Genomic DNA, 18,063 nt, shown 5'->3' on the forward strand with positions numbered 1-18,063 from the left:
GAGGCAAGAGTTTTTCTTCTCCTCAAGAGATAAATTTTGAGGATCCTTAGGAGAAGAAATACCCATGTCAAGAAATCGCTCCATGTCCGGGGAGATACCCCGTAAAATATTAAGCACATAAATTTTCGATAGATCATAATTTGTGCCATCAAATATAAACAAGTTATTGTGCACTAATCCCCTAACAGACATCTTTACTCTCAAGGTGGTGAAGCCTAAGAATGAGAGACCTTGCTCTGACACCAATTGAAAGGACACAGATGTCGCCTAGAGGGGGGGGAGTGAATAGGCGATTTAAAACTTTTACGAGATGGGCTTAACAAATGCGGAATAAAACTAGCGTTTACTTTGTCAAGCCCAAAGCCTATATACAATGGTTCACCTATGTGCACCAACAACTTATGCTAAGCAATGGTTCACCTATGTGCACCAACAACTTATGCTAAGAAATACAATCAACTTATGTGATAGAAAGATATATATAACTTCAAGCATGATGGCTATCACAAGGTATAGTGCACAAGTAAAGAGCTCGGGTATAGAGATAACCGAGGCACGTGGGAGATGAAGATTTATCCCGAAGTTCACACTCTTGCGAGTGCTAATCTCCGTTGGAGAGGTGGCTTAGTGCTCCCGAACGCCACAAGAGGCTCACCTTGAGGTGTGGTTGCTCGATGCACACCAACGCCACAAAGGCCTCACCCCAAGATGCAGTACTCACACCACACACCGAACGCCACGAAGGCGCCTCACCTTATTCTCCGGTGACCCTCGCCACAAAGGCCTAGGTCACGGTTCCACTAAGGGATTTCCTTCGAGGCGAAAACCAGGCCTTACACAAAGATTGGGGCACACATCCACAACTTAATTGGAGGCTCCCAACAAATCGCCACAAAGACCTAGAATCCGTCTAGGGTTCCAAGAACCCAAGAGTAACAACCTTCTTGCTTTCACCACCACGAATCACCGTGGAGAACTCAAACCTATGCACCAATTGCAATGGCAAGAACACCACAAAGATTCTCAAGTCCTTCTCTCTCAAATTCCAACAAAGCTACAAAAGTTATTGGGGGAATAAGAGAGGAAGAACAAATAAGAGGAGGAACACCAAATTTCTGCAAGATCTAGATCTAGTGGATTCCACTCACAAAGAGAGGGATTTGATTGGTCAAAATGTTAATCTAGATCTCCCCTTTCCCTCAAAAAGATTCAAGAAGCATAGGAGGAGTAGAGGGAAATTGCAAGCTCTCAAGGTCAACAATGGTGGAGAGCAAATGGGGGAAGAGTTGGCAGCCCAAGGAGGAGGAAGGGGTGCTTAAATACCCCTCCCATCGAAATATGACTGTTTGGGTATGCTCAGGTATCCGGCCCCCGAAAAATGGCTAAGGGCCAGAAAAAATGTGCCCCTGGATGGGGGGCCGGATATCTAACCGGATTTTCCCAGAGGCAGGATTTTCCGGGCGGGGGGGATTATCCGCCCCTAACTTGGGCCGGATTATCCCCCCCGAAAACTGGCGGAAACATCAAACTAAAACGAGCATAACTTTAGCATCCAGACTCCGATTTTGATGATCTTGGGCTTGTTTTAAAGCTAGGAACAAGCTCTACAAGATCATGCAGGGAACCATCATAGTCCAACAATGGAGGATAGAAATAAATGATAAAAGGTTTGACTTATCTAAAAAATACATGTCGGTAAAACCTCCAACCTCGAAAATGCAACAAGTTGCCCATGCAAAAACCATTCTCGATGAACTAGAGCTTGTCATGAGAATAAGCACAAGCTCTAAAACATCACATGTATAAGATCCAAATAACAACCAAGAAAGATGATGCAAGGATGCAAAGGTTTGAACTCTCTCCGAACGATATGATCGAGTTACTCACTCGAGAGCCCTCTTGATAGTACGACAACTAAACTATAAACTGGTCTCCAACTACACCATGCGACCGGTGAGAAAGAAACACTATCAAGAGCAAACCTTATACATGCGCATTCTACTTGAGCTCGATGATGACGATCTTGACCTCAACAAGATGGACCTCCTTTCTTGATTGTGCTTGCTTGACGAAGTCTTGTGGATTGCTCCCCCATAATCCACCATGGGAGAGCTTCTTCTTCAGCGCATCTTCACATATCCATGATCACCATATGGATGGCAAGACTCAAGCAAAGGATCTCTTCGAGATGGCTCATCTTGAACTTGCACTTCATTTCGTTGATGTCTTGAAGTTAACCTTGAGAGCTCACTTCATCTTCATCTTCAAGACATACTTGACACTTGATCTTCTTCATTTGGATGGGAAGACTCAAGCAAAGGATCTCTTCGAGATGGCTCATCTTGAACTTGCACTTCATTTCTTCATTCTTCATCATGTTGATGTCTTGAAGTAACTTGAGGGATCACTTCATCTTCATATTCAACACATACTTGACACTTGATCTTCTTCATTTGGATGGCAAGACTCAAGCAAAGGATCTCTTTGAGATGGCTCATCTTGAACTTGCACTTCATTTCTTCATTCTTCATCATGTTGATGTCTTGAAGTAACTTGAGGGCTCACTTCATCTTCATCTTCAAGACATACTTGACACTTGATATCCTTCATCAATTTCTTCTTCTTGCAACTTTGAAGCCAACATATGGTTCAAGCATTGCCTATGGACAACACTTGACACTTGATATCCTTCATCAATTTCTTCTTCTTGCAACCTTGAAGCCAACATATGGTTCAAGCATTGCCTATGGACAACACCTACAAATATAACTCAATGCAAACATTAGTCCATAGGGATTGTCATTAATTACCAAAACCACACATGGGGGCTCCATGCACTTTCATTCCCAAGAGGCAATAATAAAAGTGTTAATTGTTATATCTTAGTGTTCATAATAAATGTTTACATCCCATGCTACAATTGTATTAACCGGAAACATTAATACTTGTGTGTTTTGTAAACATGAGTCCCTAGTAAGCCTCTTGTTAAACTAGCTTGTTGATTAATAGATGATCATGGTTTCCTGATCATGAACATTGGATGTTATTAATAACAAGATCATATCATTAGGGGAATGTTGTGATGGACATACACACATAGTAAGCGTAGCATATGATCAAGTCATTAAGTTCGTTGTGCTTCAAGCTTTAAGATACATAGTAACCTAATCCTTTGACCATGAGATCATGTTAATCACCTACACCGGATGGATGCTTTGATGACACCAAACACTACTTCGTAAATGGGTGGTTATAAATGTGGCATTAAGTGTTTGGAAAGTATAGGTTGAAGCGCGTGGATCAATAGTGGGATTTATCCATCCAAATGACAAATAGATATACTCTGGGCCCTCTCGGTGGAATGCCATCCAACTAGCTTGCAAGCATGTGACTAGCTCATAAGGGATGTCATATCACGGTATGAGTAAAGAGTACTTATCGGTAACGAGGTTGAACTAGGTATAGAGATACCGACGATCAAACTTCGGATAAGTAAAATATCGCGCGATAAAGGGAATCAGTATCGTATGTTAATGGTTCTTTCGATCACAAAGTCATCATTGAATATGTGGGAGACATTATGGTTCTCCGAGTCCCGCTATTGGTTATTGATCGAGAAGTGTCTCGATCATGTCTGCATAGTTCACGAACCGTAGGGTGACACAATTAAGGTTTGATGTCATTTTAAGTAGATATGGAATATGGAATGGAGTTCGAATATTGTTCGGAGTCTCGGATGGGATCCAAGACACCATGAGGAGTTCCGGAATGGTCCGGAGAATAACATTCATATATAGGAAGTCACGTTCCAAGTTTGGAAATTGGTTCGGTGAATTTATGGAAGGTTCCGGAAGGTTCTAGAATCATCCGAAACAATTCACTATGGCAGGTCGGAGGGACTCCACCAGCCCTAGCCAACCCACCAAGTGGGACTCCACCATGGTGGCCAGCCAACAAGAGAAGGAAAGGGAGAAATCCCTTTCCCTCTAGGTTTTCAATTTTGGTAAGTTTGGGAGTTGGACTCCAAAGTGATTTTTGGGGGAACCCTAGGTTTTCCACCTATATATAGAGGAGGAGAGAGAGGGGCTGAACACATCAAGCCAGCCGCACCACCAAGGGGCTCCCAGGCCAGCGCCCCAAGTGCCCCCCTCTCCCAAACCCTAGCTACTCCCTCCTCCCTCTTTCTTCCGCAATGCTTACGGCGAAGCCCTGCCGGAGATCTCCACCACCACCGTCATCACGCTGTCGTGCTGGCGGGTTTCCGAGGAGGATCTACTACATCCGTTGCCTGCTGGAACAGGGAGAAGGACGTCATCATCAACACCGTACGTGTGACCGAGTGCGGAGGTGCTTCCAGATTGTGGCACCATCAAGATCTTCTACGCGCTTTTGAAAGCGGCAAGTGATCGACTACATCCCCCACGAGATTTATCTCGTTAACGCTTAGCGATCTTCGAGGGTTTGTTGATATTCACCTTGTTGCTACCATCTACTAGATTAGATCTTGGCTTGTTATTCGTTCTTGCGGTAGGATTTTTTTTGTTTTCTATGCTACAAATCCTTACAGTGTCCTGCAACCCTGTGCCGCCACGACCCTAGCCACCCCCGGAGACCGTCATACGCTGTTGCTAACCGCTATGGATGGCATCACCACCGCATCACTCCCCTGGATCCGTCCACCCCAGCTGAAACCGTGCACCGTTTCGCCCAAGGATAGGCCACACCGATGCCGATGCCACTGGTCAAGCTCGTCGCCACTCCATGGAGCCCCGCCGCAAACCACAAGATCCCATCAAATCAGGCTACACCGGGTAGAGGAGGACCAGATGCCACTGGCACCGCACGGGCTGCGTCCGACGGTGCACTCAGGTGACGTCAGCAAGGAAGGGGAAGAAGAGGCGGAGGTGGCACCTAGGGTTCCATCTCGAACGCCCGCACTAGGAGCCACCCGAGATGTTGATCCGGCAAACTCAAGGAGGCGAGGTCAGTTCTAGCTGAAGGAGGGTTAGTGGTTTGCGTGTTTCATATGTTTTCTTACATGCTACAAGAATGTATGTTTTGTTGCAAATGCACACGCAACCTGTAACGACGGTTTCGGTTAGTTGTTTAACACTCACATTTTCCTAAGTCCAGTTTTCATATTCTTAGTATTTTGTTATTGTCAACCTTGGTCGAGTTGTTCAATTGATGTGTGGAGTTGTGTTTGGAGAAGTCAATAATTTTCCTTTTGAAAGGCATACAAATCAATTGAAACTCAACCTGCTCCAACTACTTCAAATAGATTTGGAAATGTTCATGTCAGCCCAAGCATAAAGCGTTCTTCTGGTTATGAGTGCACGGTAGACTAAGCACCAAAAATTGACTCACAGTTTCAGTTGACAACCTATAACCATTGAACTCTCCAATTTCCTTCCAAAGAGACCTTCATCCATCATTTCTGGAATTGCCCATTTGCAGCTGAGTGCTGGTGTTTCCTTCTTGTACTAACAATCAGTATAAAACATGAGTTACAAATCACACGTGCCATGCATTATTAACACGTATGTGTAAATTACACGTATATACATTGCGAATTACATGAACATTTTTAAAGAAATACTCCAAAAATGTCGATGTGTACGTGTCATCTCCTAGAAATGGCTTACCACAAAATTCAAAAATAGTCTTGTGAGAAATACTACTCAGGTGCGTGTACCGTGCTCCAGTCGCTCGGATCTTCACAGGCAGAGCTGCAAGCCTGCAACTTCCCACCGTCAGACGGTCTCCTCCCTCCAGCACAACCTTGCACATCTTCTTCCTTCTTACTCTTCTGCGATCCCCACGAGACACGACGCTCCTCGTTCTGGTCTCCCTTCCTGGATTCCTCCATCTCGCCCATGCCCTTCCCCTACTTCCCATCCAGTATCTACCGCGATAGCGATGGACGACGGCTGCGTCGATTGCGGCGGGGCTGCAGCCACGCGGGCGAGCCACTGTGCCGCTGGCGACCCCAAGGGCGCACACCTCTGCGACGACCAAGGCCATGGCAACAGAAGCAAACCGGCCATCCGTTCTTCCTTGCAGAAGTGCTCCGGGTGCCGGCCGGAAGCTGCGGGCATGACAGGCCCACGCCGTGCTATCCCAGATCCCGACTCGGTTCCAGTACCCCTGCGACGAGATGCTGGGCCGAGTCGTCGCTTCCTGCTTCTCGATGACTTTCTGTGAGCTTGGCCGAGCTGCTTCTGGGTCCGGTTTGGCGAGGCTCAGATGCTCGACGAAATGCCCGGAAGGGAGGCGCGATTCTGGGCGGGCGTTGGCCGTGTTCGATCAAATGCCCAAGCAGTGGAGAAGTGTAGTGAAGCATTCGAGAGGAACTGGCCATAAGTGAGTTTGGAGACAATGCCCTACTCAACGGAAGCTGCACTGACATGAGGGATCCCTGTCGCCATGGGGTGAGTGGCTGGCTCTTGTTGATGCCTCCGCAGCATTGCGTTCAGGTTCAGAGAAGGTGGTCTGTGCTGCAGACATGTACTACCTGGTTACCTGGACTGATGGCAACTGGAGTATTGAATTGGTTGGAACTGGCGCCTATCGAAGTGCATCATCTGACACAGTTCAAAAAAGTCCTTCAAGACATGATACCGACCTACATTCCTACTGGAAGCAGCAGAAAGAATAGGGGAGACAAGTCCAGCAGTTTGCACACCCAAGCAGCCATACGACCTCGGAAGGCCTCAAGACTATAAAAGGCCAATCCCTCTCTCCTCCAAATAACACCTTGAGATCATACGTTCCCTCCCACGATCAAAACAAGAAAGAACCCACGGCGGGCTGCAGCAATCCAAGAGCTCCAAACCACCGCAAGAAACCAAGAAGCAACCATGCGGGAAAGAAGAACCAGAGGCGGGACGAGCACGCCTCCTGGAGCGAGGCCAGCCTCCCTGGGCTCCACGAGCTCGCCGGACGCGTTCTTGGAAGAAGAGCGCCTTCGCAATGTCCAGAAGGAAATAGAAGAGGAGGCCAGGGCCAGGCGTCGCGCGGAAGCCGGACAAGGGAGCTCCGCCTCCGCACCGCCATCACCGTCAAGATTCTGGCCAGGTGTGCGGCAGGCTGCCAAGAAGGTTCTTGGCGTTGGCCAAGAGGGCGCCGCCTGTGACAGCCAAGAAGTGGCACCGTTCGCCGAGATGGAGCAGGCAATGACCGGCCTCATGGACCTCTCCCACGAAAAGGTAGAGCCCCCGAAACTCCCTCGCGATTTCGCCACCAAATGGCCTTATGCTGATGTAAGTGCCACGGTCTCTGAGACTCTGATTCTTGGAATTCCTTTTCCAATCCTGTCTTCTTTGTTGCTGTTGCTCGGATGATGAACTGCCTGTAAGTTCTTTCTTCTATTTCTGTGCAAGAACTTCTTGCTGTGTAGTTCCTGCTGGCTGTTGCCATATAATTGCCTTAACACAACACAATGCTACAGGGTGATCGGTTTTTTTGAACCGTAGATGGTGATCACTGCTCAAGTGGTCGTTGCAAATAGGTCTTTTAGAGTTCATACGTAAGAAATCCCAGTGGAAAATCACTCGTGCTATTTCTGAAAACGAATTTTCTTTCCATTTCTTGTTTATTCCGAGTCCAATATTATCATGTATTCACGTGTAATAGTAGCATTCAATCGGAGTTCATAATGCCGTCTCTGCTACTTTATCATTTGTGACACTTGCGCGTAAAATCAAATTTATCGGTCTATCTCTCCCTCTTTACCAATACTAATTACACAATTATGCTGTCTTGATAGGCTGATCCACTGCATGGAGGAGTAATGGATGATACTGTTATATTGGCTTCTGGATATGTAAGCCACAAGATCTCGCCATTGTTTTGTTTTACACCAAATGAATTACCCTGTATTTTCTACTGGATGCATATTTCAATTTTGTTCATAACTCATGTTCTGCGCCTTGTTCTCAATACAAAGACATGTTCCTCTCGGCAAAAATAATTCATGTTCTGCCAAAAGGGGGAGATGGCTTCGAAGCAAGCAAATTGCCCTATTCACCAATCACTAATCAATGAAATACTAGTCTTAATTCGTTAAAACTACTAATAATGAGTGTCAGTAGCAGCTATCCATGACCAAGATTGAACTTTCCAGTATTATTATTAGTATCATGACGTTCTCTTCTCTGTCTTGACTAGTGTAAGTTGAGACTCGTATTCATGGGATCATCATCTCAGACAGGGTAGTTCGGTTATCGATGTACTTTCCTCTTGAATTGCATCATAGTTACAGTTACTATCTCATATAATATTCAAGTTGATGGTGGGGCATTGATAGAAAAGGTGCAAGCTTATATTCTCCTGGGTCATACTAAGATAACCTGCACTTCCTGCTGTGTGTATCGGTTCGACTTTCCATATCTGTACTTGAGTTTGTAAGTTATTTGATAAATTGTGATATTCGCAAGCTGTTAAATATCATATATGTTTCCATTGTGATGTAGTTTTGCACAGTTTTATCCTGGGATGTAATCTACAGTTACTGATGCCCCATGACATATTGTTTCTGGAGAGCAGAAACTTGGGACCAAAAAATATAAGACTTTTTGTTCTTGTTATTTTTTTTTGTGCATTTCTGTTTATGCTATGTATCCTGTTTCACCATTTTGTTTCGAAGAGAGATATGTCTCACCACGTACATTGAAACTGACAGGTAGATGCTAAACTGCTAATGCTTACATTCATCAAATGGCTGCATGGGTGTAGGTTCTAAGTAGCCTGTATTTCCTTTTCTTATTCCAGAATGCTAGGTTGGTCATTATTGTCTATGATCAACTATTTTAATCTATTCGTGTAAACTATTTTTCGCTTCACTGATTATTTACTGGGATTTCTCACGGTTTAGATTTACCCAGTAACACTATTTTGCTTTCCTTGATTGCAGACTGCTGATCAGCCATACCAACAGTGGTTCATTTCACAGAAGAATGTCTACCCATTTACTGGTCACTCCTTGCCCCAATCACTCACTGTTCCCAACCACACCAACAGTGATTCATTTCACAGAAGAATGGTTACTGATGAGTCAATGACTGGCCTTATTAACCACTCACACAAGAAAGTGGAGCCCATAAGACTCTCTCATGAGGTAGCTATCAAATGGCCTCACGGTAATGTAAGTGCTGCACTCTCTGATTCTTGGGATAGTTGATTGTTGCTTCCATCTCAGTTCTAATAAAACTTCATGTCTTCTTCTGGTTACCTCATGTTATGCCTTTTTATTTCTTGTCATTACTTGGATGAGGAATTTTCTTGTGCATTTTGTTTACCATTTTTGCAAGAACTTACTGTTGTGTATGTTCTGTTCGACGTGTCATATTAACTATAACTGAATCATTTTCTTTCAAAAAAACAAAAGGGTGCCGAGGCAACAAAGTTCATGTACTCACCGATCAATAATTAGTGAAATATTATCGTCGATTTTTTATAAAGTAGTAATGATGGATAGTGATAACGGCTATCCACAACTATTTAGTGTCATAGAGTTTCCCTCTTTGACTTGACTTGCCTTGCTAAATTTAAGTTTACATTCTTACTACAATTTTCATGGGATCAGCTATATAATAACTGCGTATTAAATTTACGCTTTAAAATTTTCTCCTAATTCCATCATATTAATTAGTTAACTGTCTTATAAATATCAAATAAACTTGTTGCTGAAGGAAAATGTAAACTTTAAACTTTATGTCTTCAGCATCATACTAAAATAACTGCACTTTCTGCTCTGTGCAGTAGTTTGAATTGCCATAGCTGTAATCAGGTTTGTACTTTTTTTTGCAAGTTCTCATAGATTTTTTTTATCATTATCATACTATGGCAATTCATAAACTCTTAACAATGTAGGAGTAGATGTTTCTGTTGTGCCATAGTGTAATCTTTGTTTCTGGAGTGCTGAAACATGGGGACTGGGAAGAAAAACAAAGGCCTTCTTTCTATAGTTTATTCGTGCGTTCCATGTATGCTGACTATCTTGTTTCACCATTTTATTTACAAGAATATTGTATCCCACCGATTATATTGAAATCGAGAGAGGGATACCATTAAACTGTCGCTCAGATGTAGATTCTAAGTATGTAGTAATGAGCACTTCTGCCAGATAAAGTTCAGTGTTTTCTGTTTAAAAAAGCTAGTAGTGGTCATGATTCTTTTTGTCTAATGTGATTTTCAATTTGCTTATTATGTTCTAAAATTATCCAACTATTTGGATTGATCCATTAACCATATTTTGCTTCTTCGGTTGCAGTCTCTTAATCAATCATACGAGCAGTGGTGCATTTCACAGAAAGATAACTGTCTGCCTAATGGGGTTGCGGTCAAGTGGTCTCTTGATGATGACGATGTAAGTATACTTTAAGATCTTACATGTAAAATGATATCATCATATTTCGTTAGATGATCACTTAAACTTTAATATAAACTGCGAAGACCCATGTGTTCGATGAAAAAAAACTGCAGGGAATTCCGTATCCTTTGTATGCTGAATTTTGTGGGGAGACCATCTCATCGTCAGAGAGAAGGGAGTGGACTGATGTGAAACTTGTCCGGAAATTGCGAGGATTGTGCCAGCAAGAGAGGCTGGCCTCTCGTAACCACTTTAAGCTACGGCTTACTTGGCCAGGGACCCGGCGCAAGTCCAGTTCACTGTTCATGGTGGCGATGGACAAATTAAATAATGAGAAGCAAAAGAATGAGTATAGCGAGGGTCGTGAAGTTCCCGAGTACCTCCTCTGTCCCTTATCCTGTGAGCTGATGGTGGGCCCTGTCACAATAGCTACAGGAAAGGTAATCTGTTTTACTACTTTTTACTGCATTTCATTTTGAGCAGTTAACTAAGGGTCATATATAATTTTTTCTATCTTGTAGACGTTTGAGCGACGTGTTCTCAAAGATTGGTTCAAGAAGAACGGGCATATTTGTCCCGTGACCGGTGAGCTCGTCTCCAGTACTATTCTTCGAAATGATCGTGTGAAAGGATATTTGGAAGAATGGGCAGAAGCGAAAGCTGAGGGAACCACAAAGTTCAGGGACGGCAATAAGTGACATCATTTACTAGTATACGGGTAGGGCAGAGTGATGATTGTAGAACAATTGAAACATAGCTAACTGGTGCATGCATTGTAATCTTCATCGTCTGGCATACTAGCATAAGAGTCGATGCTCTTTCTGTTTGTATATATACACATACAGTTCTTCTAGTTTCCTTAAATAAATATAAAAAGAGAATTGCAGATCTGGTTGCGACATTCACAATCCTCGCTATAGGAGTATAAGTATGTCGTTTCCAATTCATATCTATCAATCTTGTACGCTAATTAGTTCTTTTGCAAAGAACTTGAGCGAAGTGATTGGTGTGTTGACGTGAATGGAGCATATGTTTTTCGATAAAGGATGCTTTATTACTTTAATAAGCAATTACATCCAGCCTCTGCATAACCAGGATGCACACAGCCGTTTTGTTGTCTCAAGTCCAAAATGATAAATAATAAAAACTAGGCGAGATACATATCGGAACGATGAATCATATAACGTCTAAAGTGTAGGTGGGGCATCTATCCGTAGACTATGCTGCCACCCATGTAGGGAAAAAGTATCCCTCGCCGTAGCCTCCAACCGTGTACAGACCTCCGTACATAACTGTCGGTTCTCCACTCGCTGTAGAGGTAACCATGAACGGAGAATACCTGTACATCTGTAGATGACCTGCAACAAAGAACAATTTTTGTCATTAAAGATCTTGTTATTTCTACATAGCCAAAGCGCCCAGATAACTGCTAGCACCCCCACCCTAAGAAGCAACTTAAACCTTGAATCTAAACCATGAAGCCAATTGCCAAAGACATTGGCGACACTAGTCGGAGGATACAAGGTAGACGCTACTTGGATGACAGACCATATAGATCTCGCGAACTGGCACTGGAAGAATAAGTGTTTGATTGTTTCGTCCCGATGACAAAAAACACACCGTGTACTTCCATGCCAATTCCGCTTAACAAGATTGTCTTTGGTGAGAATAACCCCACGACGAAGATACCATCCAAAAAATTTAATTTTTAATGGTATCTTTATCTTCCAAATCTTCTTGTTGTTGTCAACTGGTAAGTCAGAAAAAAGGATTGCATTGTAGAAAGATTTTACAGAAAAGGTACCATCTACATGAAGGTTCCATCTAAATTAAATCGGTTCGGGTGTTAAATGACTATCTCCGTGCCGGTGTAGTAGGGTATTCCCTGCCACTAGTCTTTGTCCCAGTAAACCCCGTCTGAACGTCACATTCGGAGGTGAGGTAGCCATTACGATAGCAATGGTATCACCTTGGCGACGAGCAATCCTATACGAGCAGGATCTTGTTCACTTAAGGGTGCATTGTCTAGCCAAGCATCTTCCCAGAACCGTATCTGTGCTCCATTCCTGATTGAGAAAGTACCATGGCGAAAGAATACATTTTTTGTCGCCATAAGACCAGCCCAGAAGTGAGAATCCCCAGGTTTCCAAACCACTTGGGATAATATCTTCGAACCGATATACTTTCTCCGAAGAATAGTTTGCCAAGTCCCATCCTCAGTAAGTAGCTTAAACAGCCATTTACCCAGAAGAGCTGAATTCTTGACCTCCAGGTCATGAACTCCAAGCCCTCCTTGATCTTTGGGACTACAAACTATACTCCACTTAACCAGTCGATATTTCTTTTTCTCGCTGTCCCCTTGCCAAAAGAATCTGGATCGATAGTAATCGAGTTTATGCAGAATTCCTTTCGGTAGGATGAAGAATGATAACATATACAGTACCATATTTGTGAGTACCGAATTAATGAGTACCAATCTTCCTCCCAGGGACAACAATTTACCTTTCCAACTACTAAGGCGTTTTTGTAATCTTTCTTTCACTAATTTCCATTCCGCAATTGTAAGTCTCCGATAATGAATCGGAATACCCAAATAACGAATAGGAAATTGGCCTTGCCCGCAACCAAACAACTCTGTATACAGAGCCGTATCATTTTGGGCATCACCGAAACAGAACAATTCGCTTTTATGGAAATTGATTTTCAATCCTGACAACTGCTCAAAAGCCGCCAAAATTAATTTCTGATTTTGAGATTTTTCAAGATCATGATCCATAAACAGAATTGTATCGTCGGCATATTGAAGTATAGATAAACCACCATCAACCAGATGTGGAATCACTCCTTCAATCTGGCCATCAGCCTTGGCCCGCTCTATGAGTATAGCCAGCATATCCGCTACAATGTTAAACAACATCGGTGATAACGGATCCCCTTGGCGTAACCCTTTTCGTGTTTGGAAATAGTGGCCGGTGTCATCATTAACCCGGATTGCAACACTACCTCCATACACAAAATCATTTATTAGAGCGCGCCACTCTGGAGAAAAACCTTTCATCCTGAGTGTCTGTTGTAGGAAAGACCACTTAACTTTATCATACGCCTTTTCAAAATCTAGTTTTAGAATAACCCCATGTAATTTCTTAGAATGCATCTCATGTACCGTCTCATGCAAGACCGCCACTCCATCAAGGATGTTCCTTCCTTGCATAAAGGCTGTCTGTGATGGCTGGACAACATGATCCGCAACCGTATTAAGTCTAATGGTGGCCACTTTCGTGAAAATCTTGAAACTTACAGTTAAGAGGCAAATAGGTCTATATTGTTGAATCCTTTCTGCCTCATTAACTTTCGGTAACAAGATTTCTTCACCAAAATTTAGACGAAATAATTCTAGTTGTCCAATATGTAGGTCACTGAACAAATCTAGAAGGTCCGATTTAATCGTATCCCAGAAAGTTTGATAAAACTCCGCTGGAAAACCATCAGGACCCGGTGCTTTGTTGCATTCCATTTGGAAAATTGCCTTCTGAACCTCTTCCTCAGTATAAGGTGCGGTTAGTAGACCATTTTCTTCCATAGAAACTTGGGGTATATCGTCCGTTAAGTCCTCATTAAGAGAGAAGGTGCTTTCCTCCGGAGGACCAAACAGACCTTTATAATAATTGGTAATGTAAGATTTTAGTTGCTCATGGCCTTCAATCAACCCTTCATCTTGAATAAGAGAATGAATACGTTTTTTCCCGATGTCTCCCATTGGCTAAGCCATGGAAATATCGTGTATTTGAATCTCCTTCCAATATGAATTGAGCTTTGGAACGTTGATACCATTTGAGTTCCTCCTCGCGAAGAAGACTCGCCATCTGCGCATTTGATTGATTTTTAAGTTCAATCTCTTGCGTAGACAACGGTCTAACCTCCGCAACAGCCTCAAGCTCATCAATTACATTTGATAAGCGAGCCTTCTCTTTTTTTAAGGATACCGGCCGTATGGGCAGCCCAACCAGAGAGATGTTTGCGCATTGTCCGCATCTTATTATTCCATCTCAAAATTGGAGTGCTGCCCCCGACCGGTCTCTCCCAAACCTTCTTAACCATATCATGAAATCCCTCTCGATGTAGCCAGCCAAGTTCAAATTTGAACGACCGTTTACAAACAGGACGGGGATTCCCAGTAGTTAGGAGGATGGGAGCATGGTCAGACAGTTTTTCAATACGTTCTAGTGCACGGACTGACACCATAGGGTATTTATTTTCCCATTCGGTATCCATCAACACGCGATCTAGTTTCTCGTATGTGGGTTCAGGCAAGCTGTTGGCCCAAGTAAACTGTCGACCGGACGTAAACACCTCTCTTAAATCAAGGCTATCAATGACAGCATTGAACAAGAAAGGCCAATGTCCATCGAAACGGCCTTTACTTTTCTCGTGAGGAAATCTCAACAAATTAAAATCGCCTCCGATTAAAATCGGATAAGGATTATCTTTTGTAAGATTTACCAACTCACGTAAAAAGTCAGCCTTAAAAGCATCCTGGGCGGCACCATACACAGCAACCAAACTCCACGTGAAACCGTCTGCTTTATTCTGAATATCGAGCTTAATGTGATACTCTCCATCAGAACTAGCTAAGACAGTCATGGTGTCTATACGGACGCCAAGTAAAATGCCACCGGACCTACCACGAGGCGGGCGAGAAAACCACTGAAAGTTAATCCCGCCTGACAGTCGGTCGAGAAAACTTTGTGTGAAATTTCGCCTACATGTCTCCGATATAGCAATGAAATCTAAATCATAATCTCTACAACCATCGGCAATGTGGGAATGTTTAGCCAAGCACCAAGACCTCTGCTATTCCGAAATATTCCATTCATCGAGAAACTATTTTAGATTTAGTATTCTTGCTATATCTACGAGATTTTTTTCCAGCCGACGATCGAGAACCACGTTCAGAAGCTTGTAGATCAGAACTAAGCTCCACGTGTTCTAAATCGACTTCTGAAATATTACCAATAATAGCCGAGAGAAGCTGACCATCTAGGATGTCATCCTCTTCCTCATCGTCTACTACTGTTGTTTCATGCCCAGTGGAAACATTCGGAACAACCGTTAGACGGTCAAGCTCCGTCTGTCTCAACACATTGGCCGAAACTGAAATCTCATCAGACCTACTACCCATATTAACTCCTATGCTACTCAAAATTGAAGAAATACGAGTATCTGAAAACGAATTAAACGACTTGGATGGTTGCTTATTACCTGCCGTGTCGAGGTTCTTCTCAGCCTTACGTCGCATGGCTCTCTGCATGGCATCCTCATCCGTCGGCCCCGCCCCATCCACCGCAAGAGCGTACCTCCCACTCCGCCTCACCGTCGGTTGAACAACGGGAGGAGGGACCGTGGGTGGCGGCTGCTGCAGGGTGGATACCGGTGATGGAGAAGTCGAGGGCGGTGGAGACCAAGCCGGTGAGGGAGAAGAGGTCGTCGATACAGGGGTAGAAGGTGATGTAGCTCCCTGTATCACAACAGCCCCAGGCGAGTCCCCCTTCGCGGGGGAAGAGGGTGTCGAAGAAGAAGCGCCCTTCGTCCCATCAGCCTGCCCCTCCGCCCATGGAGAATGGAGCATATGTGTACTCGAATGCCCCAGAGGTGACAACGTCGGCTCTGTCGTCGAGCTCCTTCTCCAAGTTGCGCCACAGACGCACAACGGTGGCCTTGCGCGTCTCGTTGTCGAGGTCGGGATCATAATGCACCCGCACTATCTCATTGAATTCCTTGTAGCGATCGTCCACACCGCTAGCTTTGACGTACATATCCGTTAATTCCTTGTGGGCAATGGTCTCCTCCTCCTCCTCCTCCTCCTCCTCCTCCTCCTCCTCCTCCCCCTCATGGTCATAGGTTTCAGCGCCATCGTCCACACCCAACTCCTCTCTGGCCATCCGATTGGCTGCCACCCTGCACCGCAGCCTGTCGCTCTCGCCGCCGAGATCGCGAAGGAGGGACCTGTAGACATCGACGTTCTTCTTGATGTCAAGCTTGAGCTTCTGGATTTGAAGCGCCACGATGAGCCGCACAGACAGGTCGTATTCCAACCTCCGCCGTACGAGCTCGTCGCCGTCGTCCAGCAGGGAGACGTTGGCCAGCGACGATTGCAGCTCTTGGGTGCTATCATCAGCTTGCCCGTATTCCATGGCTGCCATCGGCTCTCTCGATCTCCCTCTTGGCACAATGGCACGTACACTCGAAAACCACAGAACAACTCCACGTAATTAATCAAGAGTGCGTGGATGTGCTGTGCTGTAATGCATTGCTATATAGAAGAAGGGGCAGGCCGATCGAGCCGCCTGATCGTGATCGAGTCGGTCATGTACGTATTGGGACTCCGACTCGGAGTTGAACATTCGAGGTAATCCTGATTAGCAGCATTTACGACTTACGAGAGATTTCGCCTCCCGTTCCACCACGGATTCACAGTCCGTTGACTAAAGTTAACACTTCAAAATTCAATCACAAAGATAACAACCAACAAAGAGTCGTCATCTTGCCCAAGATTAAGCCCCAAATGTATTACCAACACCATGCAGTAAGGTACCGAACATTGTTTGGAAGAGTGTCAGGGTATATATGGTCGTTTTTTTCTTTTTTGAAACAAGGCAAAATATTTGCCATTTTCATTGATTAAGAAAAATATTTTAGAGATCTTACAAACCAAAGCTCTTGGCATAAAAGGCCAGTAGTAGAACACGAGCCCAATGCCGACCCATGGCTTAGCCCCATGGTTCTACTCATGTCATAACCAAATACGAATGGCCACTCATGGTTGTTTTGTATACACTGTGATCGTGTATGCCTTATCTTAAATATGGTTCACATTGCAAACGGGTTAAATTAAGCACATGATAATAATCAGAGCACATAATTTTACCTAGCTAGATCTATGAAACATTTAATTCCTTCAAGAAATCATGTCAAAGATGCATAACATGATTTTCTTACTGGATAGCTTTTTTTTTTACTCGAGGGCACTGAAATTAATTTTCACCAAAATATCCTGGTGATCTATGTATATTACTGCCAGAGAAATTTCAGATGACATTTCAATTAGGTAAAATTTATACCCTAAAGTTGTGCAAAGCAGTCGTCAGCGTAGTGATTGTTAGCATTCGCTGCCATGGACGTGGTCACTGCTCTGAACCGTTTCATCCGTGAATCATTTTTTTCTTATTCTCAGCAAAGGTTGCACCATTGTAGATATAGTAAAAACCATGAAACATTAATGATGTGTTTGGTTGCCCTTTTTTTTTGCCTCTTGTTCACTTTGGCCTAATGAAATTTGGTTAAGAAGAAGCGAGGCATGGGCCATGTTCCGTATCTTGTATGGTCATCAACATTGCTTCCAAGCAGGCCTAGTGAAAACCAAGAAAATCTACAAACTAGGGCGGAATAAAACTAACGTTTAACTTGTCAAACACAAAATCCACAAACTAGGGTTCACTTATGTGCACAAGCAACCTATGCTAAGCAAGAAAAACAAAAAAAATGGTAGCAAGATATATAACTTCAAGCATGAACATAAGAAAATGAGCTCGAGTTGAGAAATAACCAAGGCACGCAGAGACGACAATGTATCCCGAAGTTCACATCCTTGCAGGTGCTACTCTTCTTTGGATCGGCGTGGAGGCACAAGCCAC

General features: G+C 43.9%; 1 protein-coding gene across 1 annotated transcript; it reads left to right on the plus strand.

Moving 5' to 3' along the window:
- The first annotated feature begins 5,723 nt into the window (after positions 1–5,723).
- On the plus strand, positions 5,724–11,210 carry LOC127306996 (uncharacterized). The gene is made up of 6 exons (XM_051337695.2): positions 5,724–7,208; positions 7,769–7,825; positions 8,915–9,145; positions 10,274–10,369; positions 10,486–10,812; positions 10,894–11,210. Exons 1-6 carry the CDS (start codon positions 6,861–6,863, stop codon positions 11,068–11,070), a joined length of 1,236 nt encoding a protein of 411 aa, XP_051193655.1. The 5' UTR covers positions 5,724–6,860; the 3' UTR covers positions 11,071–11,210.
- The last annotated feature ends 6,853 nt before the right edge of the window (positions 11,211–18,063 follow it).

Source organism: Lolium perenne, chromosome 6 (genome assembly GCF_019359855.2).
Source record: "Lolium perenne isolate Kyuss_39 chromosome 6, Kyuss_2.0, whole genome shotgun sequence".
Taxonomy (NCBI): Eukaryota; Viridiplantae; Streptophyta; class Magnoliopsida; order Poales; family Poaceae; genus Lolium; species Lolium perenne.

Coding starts and splice junctions, on each gene's coding strand:
- LOC127306996 (XM_051337695.2), top strand. CDS start 6,861: ATGCGGGAAAGAAGAACCAGAGGCGGGACGAGCACGCCTCCTGGAGCG. Junction 7,209..7,768: donor TGGACCTCTCCCACGAAAAG/GTAGAGCCCCCG, acceptor CTGTCTTGATAG/GCTGATCCACTGCATGGAGG. Junction 10,813..10,893: donor TCACAATAGCTACAGGAAAG/GTAATCTGTTTT, acceptor TCTATCTTGTAG/ACGTTTGAGCGACGTGTTCT.